The sequence below is a fragment of the Oncorhynchus gorbuscha genome, unplaced genomic scaffold, assembly GCF_021184085.1.
Source record: "Oncorhynchus gorbuscha isolate QuinsamMale2020 ecotype Even-year unplaced genomic scaffold, OgorEven_v1.0 Un_scaffold_1331, whole genome shotgun sequence".
NCBI lineage: Eukaryota > Metazoa > Chordata > Actinopteri > Salmoniformes > Salmonidae > Oncorhynchus > Oncorhynchus gorbuscha.
This window is the reverse complement of record NW_025746139.1, coordinates 13-7,500: the sequence shown is the minus strand read 5'-3', so window position 1 is coordinate 7,500 and position 7,488 is coordinate 13. Positions and strand designations below refer to the sequence as shown.

The 7,488-nt window shown below is 40.2% G+C and overlaps 2 protein-coding genes across 2 annotated transcripts in view; both read right to left on the bottom strand.

Annotated features, from left to right (window-relative positions):
- LOC124022304 (voltage-dependent T-type calcium channel subunit alpha-1I-like) overlaps window positions 1-4,303 on the bottom strand; it is a 22,674-nt gene extending 18,371 nt beyond the window's left edge. Inside the window, exon 1 of the mRNA XM_046337226.1 lies at window positions 4,140-4,303. Within this exon, the coding sequence (XP_046193182.1) occupies window positions 4,140-4,262 (123 nt within the window). The 5' untranslated portion in view covers window positions 4,263-4,303. The remainder of the gene's footprint in view (window positions 1-4,139) is intronic.
- Window positions 4,304-5,109: 806 nt separating this feature from the next.
- Window positions 5,110-5,979, bottom strand: LOC124022303 (voltage-dependent T-type calcium channel subunit alpha-1I-like; the record flags this gene model as incomplete). The annotated part of the gene is made up of 2 exons (XM_046337225.1): window positions 5,110-5,607; window positions 5,836-5,979. Coding segments are annotated over 2 exons (324 nt in total), but the record flags the coding sequence as incomplete, so codon positions are not given.
- Window positions 5,980-7,488: the final 1,509 nt, after the last annotated feature.

The window sequence follows — 7,488 nt, the reverse complement described above, 5'->3', positions numbered from 1 at the left end:
GGTGGAAACTGAGCTGCACTTCCTAACCTCCTGCCCAATGTATGACCATATTAGAGACACATATTTCCCTCAGATTACACAGATCCACAAAGAATTTGAAAACAAATCAAATTTGGAAAAACTCCCATATCTACTGGGTGAAATTCCACAGTGTTCCATCACAGCAGCAAGATTTGTGACCTGTTGCCACAAGAAAAGGACAGTCAGTGAAGAACAAACACCATTGTAAATACAACCCATATTAATGCATACTTATTTTCCCTTGTGTAACAATGTACAACAGGTTAAAGTACAACACTGTATATATACGTAATATGACATTTGTCATGTCTTTATTGTTTTGAAACTTCTGTATGTGTAATGTTTACTGTTCATTTTTATTGTTTACTTCACTTTTGTATATTATCTACCTCACCTGCTTTGGCAATGTTGACACATGTTCCCATGCCAATAAAGCCCCTTGAATTGAATTGAATTGAATTGAGAGGACAGAGAGACAGAGAGAGAGAGACAGAGAGAGCAAGACAGAGAGACAGACAGAGAGACAGACAGAAAGTGAGTGAGAGAGATACAGAAAGAGAGCAATATCTCAGAGAGAGAGAGACGGAGAGAGAGAGACAGAGAAAGAGCAATATCTCAGAGAGATGGTAAAGAGAGAAAGTTATATCTCAGAGAGAGAGAGACAGAGAGAAAGCAATATCTCAGAGAGAGAGACAGAGAGAAAGTTATATCTCAGAGAGAGAGAGAGACAGAGAGAAAGCGATATCTCAGAGAGAGAGAGACAGAGAGAAAGCGATATCTCAGAGAGAGATAGTAAAGAGAGAGAGAAACAGAGAGAAAGCGATATCTCAGAGAGAGAGAGACATAGAGAAAGCGATATCTCAGAGAGAGAGAGACAGAGAGAAAGCTATATCTCAGAGAGAGAGAGACAAAGAGAAAGCGATATCTCAGAGAGAGAGAGAGACAAAGATAAAGCGATATCTCAGAGAGAGAGAGACCTAGAGAAAGCTATATCTCAGAGAGAGAGAGAGACAGAGAGAAAGCTATATCTCAGAGAGAGAGAGATAAAGAGAAAGTGATACCTCAGAGAGAGAGAGACAAAGAGAAAGTGATATCTCAGAGAGAGAGACAGAGAGAAAGCTATATCTCAGAGAGAGAGAGACAAAGAGAAAGCGATATCTCAGAGAGAGAGAGACAGAGAGAAAGCTATATCTCAGAGAGAGAGAGACAGAGAGAAAGCAATATCTCAGAGAGAGAGAGACAAAGCGAAAGCGATATCTCAGAGAGAGAGAGACAAAGAGAAAGCGATATTTCAGAGAGAGAGAGACAAAGAGAAAGTGATATCTCAGAGAGAGAGAGACAGAGAGAAAGCTATATCTCAGAGAGAGAGACAGAGAGAAAGCTATATCTCAGAGAGAGAGAGACAAAGAGAAAGCGATATCTCAGAGAGAGAGACAGAGAGAAAGCGATATCTCAGAGAGAGATAGTAAAGAGAGAGAGACAGAGAGAAAGCGATATCTCAGAGAGAGAGAGACAAAGAGAAAGCGATATCTCAGAGAGAGAGAGACAGAGAGAAAGCAATATCTCAGAGAGAGAGAGACAGAGAGAAAGCTATATCTCAGAGAGAGAGAGACAAAGAGAAAGCGATATCTCAGAGAGAGAGAGAGACAAAGAGAAAGCGATATCTCAGAGAGAGAGAGACAGAGAGAAAGCGATATCTCAGAGAGAGATAGTAAAGAGAGAGAGACACAGAGAGAAAGCGATATCTCAGAGAGAGAGAGACAAATAAAGCGATATCTCAGAGAGAGAGAGACAGAGAGAAAGCGATATCTCAGAGAGAGAGAGACAGAGAGAAAGCAATATCTCAGAGAGAGAGAGACAGAGAGAAAGCGATATCTCAGAGAGAGAGAGACAGAGAGAAAGCGATATCTCAGAGAGAGAGAGACAGAGAGAAAGCGATATCTCAGAGAGAGAGAGACAGAGAGAAAGCGATATCTCAGAGAGAGAGAGACAGAGAGAAAGCGATATCTCAGAGAGAGAGAGACCGAGAGAAAGCTATATCTCAGAGAGAGAGAGACAGAGAGAAAGCTATATCTTAGAGAGAGAGAGACAGAGAGAAAGCGATATCTCAGAGAGAGAGACAGAGAGAAAGCGATATCTCAGAGAGAAAGCGATATCTCAGAGAGAGATAGTAAAGAGAGAGAGACAAAGAGAAAGCGATATCTCAGAGAGAGAGAGAGACAAAGAGAAAGCGATATCTCAGAGAGAGAGAGACAGAGAGAAAGCTATATCTCAGAGAGAGAGAGACAAAGAGAAAGCGATATCTCAGAGAGAGAGAGACAGAGAGAAAGCGATATCTCAGAGAGAGATAGTAAAGAGAGAGAGACACAGATAGAAAGCGATATCTCAGAGAGAGAGAGACAAATAAAGCGATATCTCAGAGAGAGAGAGACAGAGAGAAAGTGATATCTCAGAGAGAGATAGTAAAGAGAGAGAGACACAGAGAGAAAGCGATATCTCAGAGAGAGAGAGACAAATAAAGCGATATCTCAGAGAGAGAGAGACAGAGAGAAAGCGATATCTCAGAGAGACACAGTAAAGAGAGAGCTATGGGGAAAGTTACTGAGAAATAAAGAGATGCTAGTGAGAGATACAGGAAGATGGAGAGATCCTCTCCCTTATTTCTCTTCCTCCAGTTTAAAAATACTAGGACAGTATATCACCACCCACTGTCATTCTACATCCTAAGTAGTCTCTCTCTCTCTCTCTCTCTCTCTCTCTCTCTCTCTCTCTCTCTCTCTCTCCCCCTCTCTCTTCAGGCTTAGTAAATTAGATTTTGCTCAGGCAGGCTTTAGTTCTATAAGTAAGTGTGTGTGTTCTTCTCTCTAGGTGTTTTAATTACGTAGTTAACACTGATAGCAAGACTAGATTGGACTTGCTGATGGTCCTGTGTTTAAAACAGATGGTTATTTTTAGACAGAGGAAAGGGGATGAGGAGAGGAGTAGTGATGTGTGTGTATATGAAAGGTTGTGTTTGGAGAACACTATTATTGGCAGTGGGTGCTTGTGTATACTGTATGCAACTAGTAGGTAGACTCAGATGGAACATACCTATAGATTTACACCTCTGTAGGTTTAGTATAGTATATTAGATTACAGTAGAGTATAGTAGAGTAGAGTATAGCATATTACAGAAGAGTAGATTACAGTAAAATAGATTAGATTACAGTACATTATAATAGAGTAGATTAGATTACAGTAGAGTAGATTAGAGTACAGTAAAATCAAGTAGATTAGATTAAAGTACATTATAATAGAGTAGATTAGATTACAGTAAAGTAGAGCAAATTAGATGAAAGTACATTATAGTAGAGTAGATGACAGTAAAGTAGAGCAGATTAGATGAAAGTACATTATAGTAGAGTAGATTAGATTACAGTAAAGTAGAGCAGATTAGATGAAAGTACATTATAGTAGAGTAGATTAGATTACAGTAAAGTAGAGCAGATTAGATGAAAGTACATTATAGTAGAGTAGATTAGATGAAAGTACATTATAGTAGAGTAGATTAGATGAAAGTAAAGTAGAGCAGATTAGATGAAAGTACATTATAGTAGAGTAGATTAGATTACAGTAAAGTAGAGCAGATTAGATGAAAGTACATTATAGTAGAGTATATTACAGTAAAGTAGAGCAGATTAGATGAAAGTACATTATAGTAGAGTAGATTAGATTACAGTAAAGTAGAGCAGATTAGATGAAAGTACATTATAGTAGAGTAGATTAGATTACAGTAAAGTAGAGCAGATTAGATGAAAGTACATTATAGTAGAGTATATTACAGTAAAGTAGAGCAGATTAGATGAAAGTACATTATAGTAGAGTAGATTAGATTACAGTAAAGTAGAGCAGATTAGATGAAAGTACATTATAATAGAGTAGATTAGATTACAGTAAAGTAGAGCAGATTAGATGAAAGTACATTATAGTAGAGTATATTACAGTAAAGTAGAGCAGATTAGATGAAAGTACATTATAATAGAGTAGATTAGATGACAGTAAAGTAGAGCAGATTCGAGTAGAGTATAGTAGAGTAAAGCCTCATCAAATAGAACAGAACAGAATCCCTGTGCACTAACCTGTGCACAAACCTGTGCAGGTGAGTACAGCTTCTGCCTGTGATGCCGTCTGTGTCCCTCGTGTCTTTCTCCTCCTCTATGGGGAGGAGTCACTCCACTGTGATCCACTACGGCCCCTGTCATCAGCCCTACCCCCTGACCCTGCCTGGTCCCTCCTTCCAACCCTCCACCTCCACCTGAAGACCTCAATGGATAGAGGAAGACCACAATGGAAAGAAGACCACAATGGATAGAAGACCACAATGGATAGAAGACCACAATGGAAAGAAGACCACAATGGAAAGAAGACCACAATGGAAAGAAGACCACAATGGATTGAAGAAGACCACAATGGATAGAAGAACACAATGGAAAGTAGACCACAATGGATAGAGGAAGATCACAATGGAAAGAAGACCACAATGGAAAGAAGACCACAATGGATTGAAGAAGACCACAATGGATAGAAGAACACAATGGAAAGTAGACCACAATGGATAGAGGAAGACCACAATGGAAAGAAGACCACAATGGATAGAAGACCACAATGGAAAGAAGACCACAATGGATAGAAGACCTCAATGGATAGAGGAAGACCACAATGGAAAGAAGACCACAATGGATAGAAGACCACAATGGAAAGAAGACCACAATGGAAAGAAGACCACAATGGATAGAAGACCACAATGGAAAGAAGACCACAATGGATTGAAGAAGACCACAATGGATAGAAGAACACAATGGAAAGAAGACCACAATGGATAGAGGAAGACCACAATGGAAAGAAGACCACAATGGATAGAAGACCACAATGGAAAGAAGACCACAATGGATGGAAGACCACAATGGATTGAAGAAGACCACAATGGATAGAAGAACACAATGGAAAGAAGACCACAATGGATAGAAGACCACAATGGAAAGAAGACCACAATGGATAGAAGACCACAATGGAAAGAAGACCACAATGGATAGAAGACCACAATGGAAAGAAGACCACAATGGATAGAAGACCACAATGGATAGAAGACCACAATGGATAGAAGACCACAATGGATTGAAGAAGACCACAATGGAAATAAACAGGAAACAATGTTTGTGTTGTCATTAATGATTTTAAAATGCATTGTATCCACATGATTGGTTGAGATTTGTTTTTAAATTGTCCAATTTTCATTTCATTTCATTTGTTACATGTATTTGTCAGAGACCACGCACATCAATCAACATATCTGTAAATGTGTCAGATTTAGCCGACTAGCTAGAGGTTCCAGGGCAGGTAGATAAAATAGATAAATCATATTAATATTCATTGAAAAAATCTAGTCAAATCACCAGGCGCTCCAGAGGCCCCAGCCACGACCAGCCCAGTGCCCAGCCCCCCCATGCAGCAGGTGGGTAGTTGGAGTTGTCCCTGGGCTAGCTCCAGCTCAATCTCTGCATCCATCTCAGCATCCTCCTGGGCCTCTTTGTTTGAGTCGTCCAGGTGCTTCCAGGAAAACAGATCACATGACTTTAGTTATCCAACTGTGACAGGTGAATGGACTCTTCTGCCATCTTAGTGTCTTTCAGCATTCTATTCATCCTTACAGTCATATCTGGAATCTTGTTCTACGTTTAGACATTCAGTTCCACGGCATTGCACAGTGGTGTGTGTCGGTGTGTGTGTTTTATGAGGACAGACTGGTCTGCGCTGTGTGTCCCCCCCATACAGTACCTTCATGAGCACAGCCACCACCACGTTGATGAGTACGAACTGGGCGGTGAGGACGAAGGAGACAAAATACATGGGAGAGATGAACTGGAGTCCAGCGTGGCACGGGTAGTCACTGGGTCCTGGAGGGCACTCACGCAGGGTGTCCTGGAGGACACACAGGAAAAAGGAAAAGAAACAAACATAGATAGAAAATACATAGAAAGAAATAAAGAAAGAGAGAGAGAAAGAAAGAAAGAAAGAGAGAAAGATAGAAAGAAAGAAAGAGAGAAAGAGAGAAAGAAAGAAAGAAAGAAAGAGAGAAAGAAAGGGGGTTGAGAGAAAGAAGATTTACAGAGGTAGACTAATGAGGTAGCAATATAACCAATTGAAAAATCTAAACTATTATGAACTCCCTGTGAATAAGTACTTCATTAGTTAATAATATCTGTCAGTTAGAAATCTGTGAATAAGTACTTCATTAGCTAGTCGTCTCTGTCGGTTAGAATAACAATCTGTGAATAAGTACTTCATTCGTTAGTAGTATCTGTCGGTTAGAGATCTGTGAATAAGTACTTCATTCGTTAGTAGTATCTGTCGGTTAGAGATCTGTGAATAAGTACTTCATTAGTTAATAATATCTGTCAGTTAGAAATCTGTGAATAAGTACTTCATTAGCTAGTCGTCTCTGTCGGTTAGAGATCTGTGAATAAGTACTTCATTAGTTAGTCGTCTCTGTCGGTTAGAGATCTGTGAATAAGTACTTCATTAGCTAGTAGTATCTGTCGGTTAGAGATCTGTGAATAAGTACTTCATTAGTTAGTAGTATCTGTCGGTTAGAGATCTGTGAATAAGTACTTCATTAGTTAGTAGTATCTGTCGGTTAGAGATCTGTGAATAAGTACTTCATTAGTTAGTAGTATCTGTCGGTTAGAGATCTGTGAATAAGTACTTCATTAGCTAGTCGTCTCTGTCGGTTAGAGATCTGTGAATAAGTACTTCATTAGTTAGTAGTATCTGTCGGTTAGAGATCTGTGAATAAGTACTTCATTAGCTAGTCGTCTCTGTCGGTTAGAGATCTGTGAATAAGTACTTCATTCGTTAGTAGTATCTGTCGGTTAGATATCTGTTCCATTTCAGTCACCTCTATGCTGCTATGGCAAGAGCATCTGTTAGACTAAAGGACTACATGCATAATTCACAGGATCTGATTGGAAGCCATGGACTTTGTTTGATCTCTTCCCCCTGATAGCCATGTGTTGTGAAAGACCCTCGATGCCACCTTGTTGAAAGCTTTTAGCTACCACTATAAAACAGATCCTTCTGCGCTCTCTCTCCCTCTCCCTCGCTCTCTTTCTTCTCTCCCTCTCTCTCTCCCTCTCTCTCCCTCTCTCTCTTTCTTCTCTCCCTCTCTCTCTCTCTCTCTCCCTCTCTCTCTTTCTTCTCTCCCTCTCTCTCTTTCTTCTCTCCCTCTCTCTCTCCCTCTCTCTCTCTCCCTCTCTCTTTCTTCTCTCCCTCTCTCTCTCCCTCTCTCTCTCTCTCTCTCTCTCTCTCCCCCTCTCTCTCTCTCTCTCTCTCCCTCTCTCTATCTTCTCTCCCTCTCTCTCTCTATCTTCTCTCCCCTCTCTCTCCCTCTCTCTCTCCCTCTCTCTTTCTTCTCTCCCTCTCTCTCTTTCT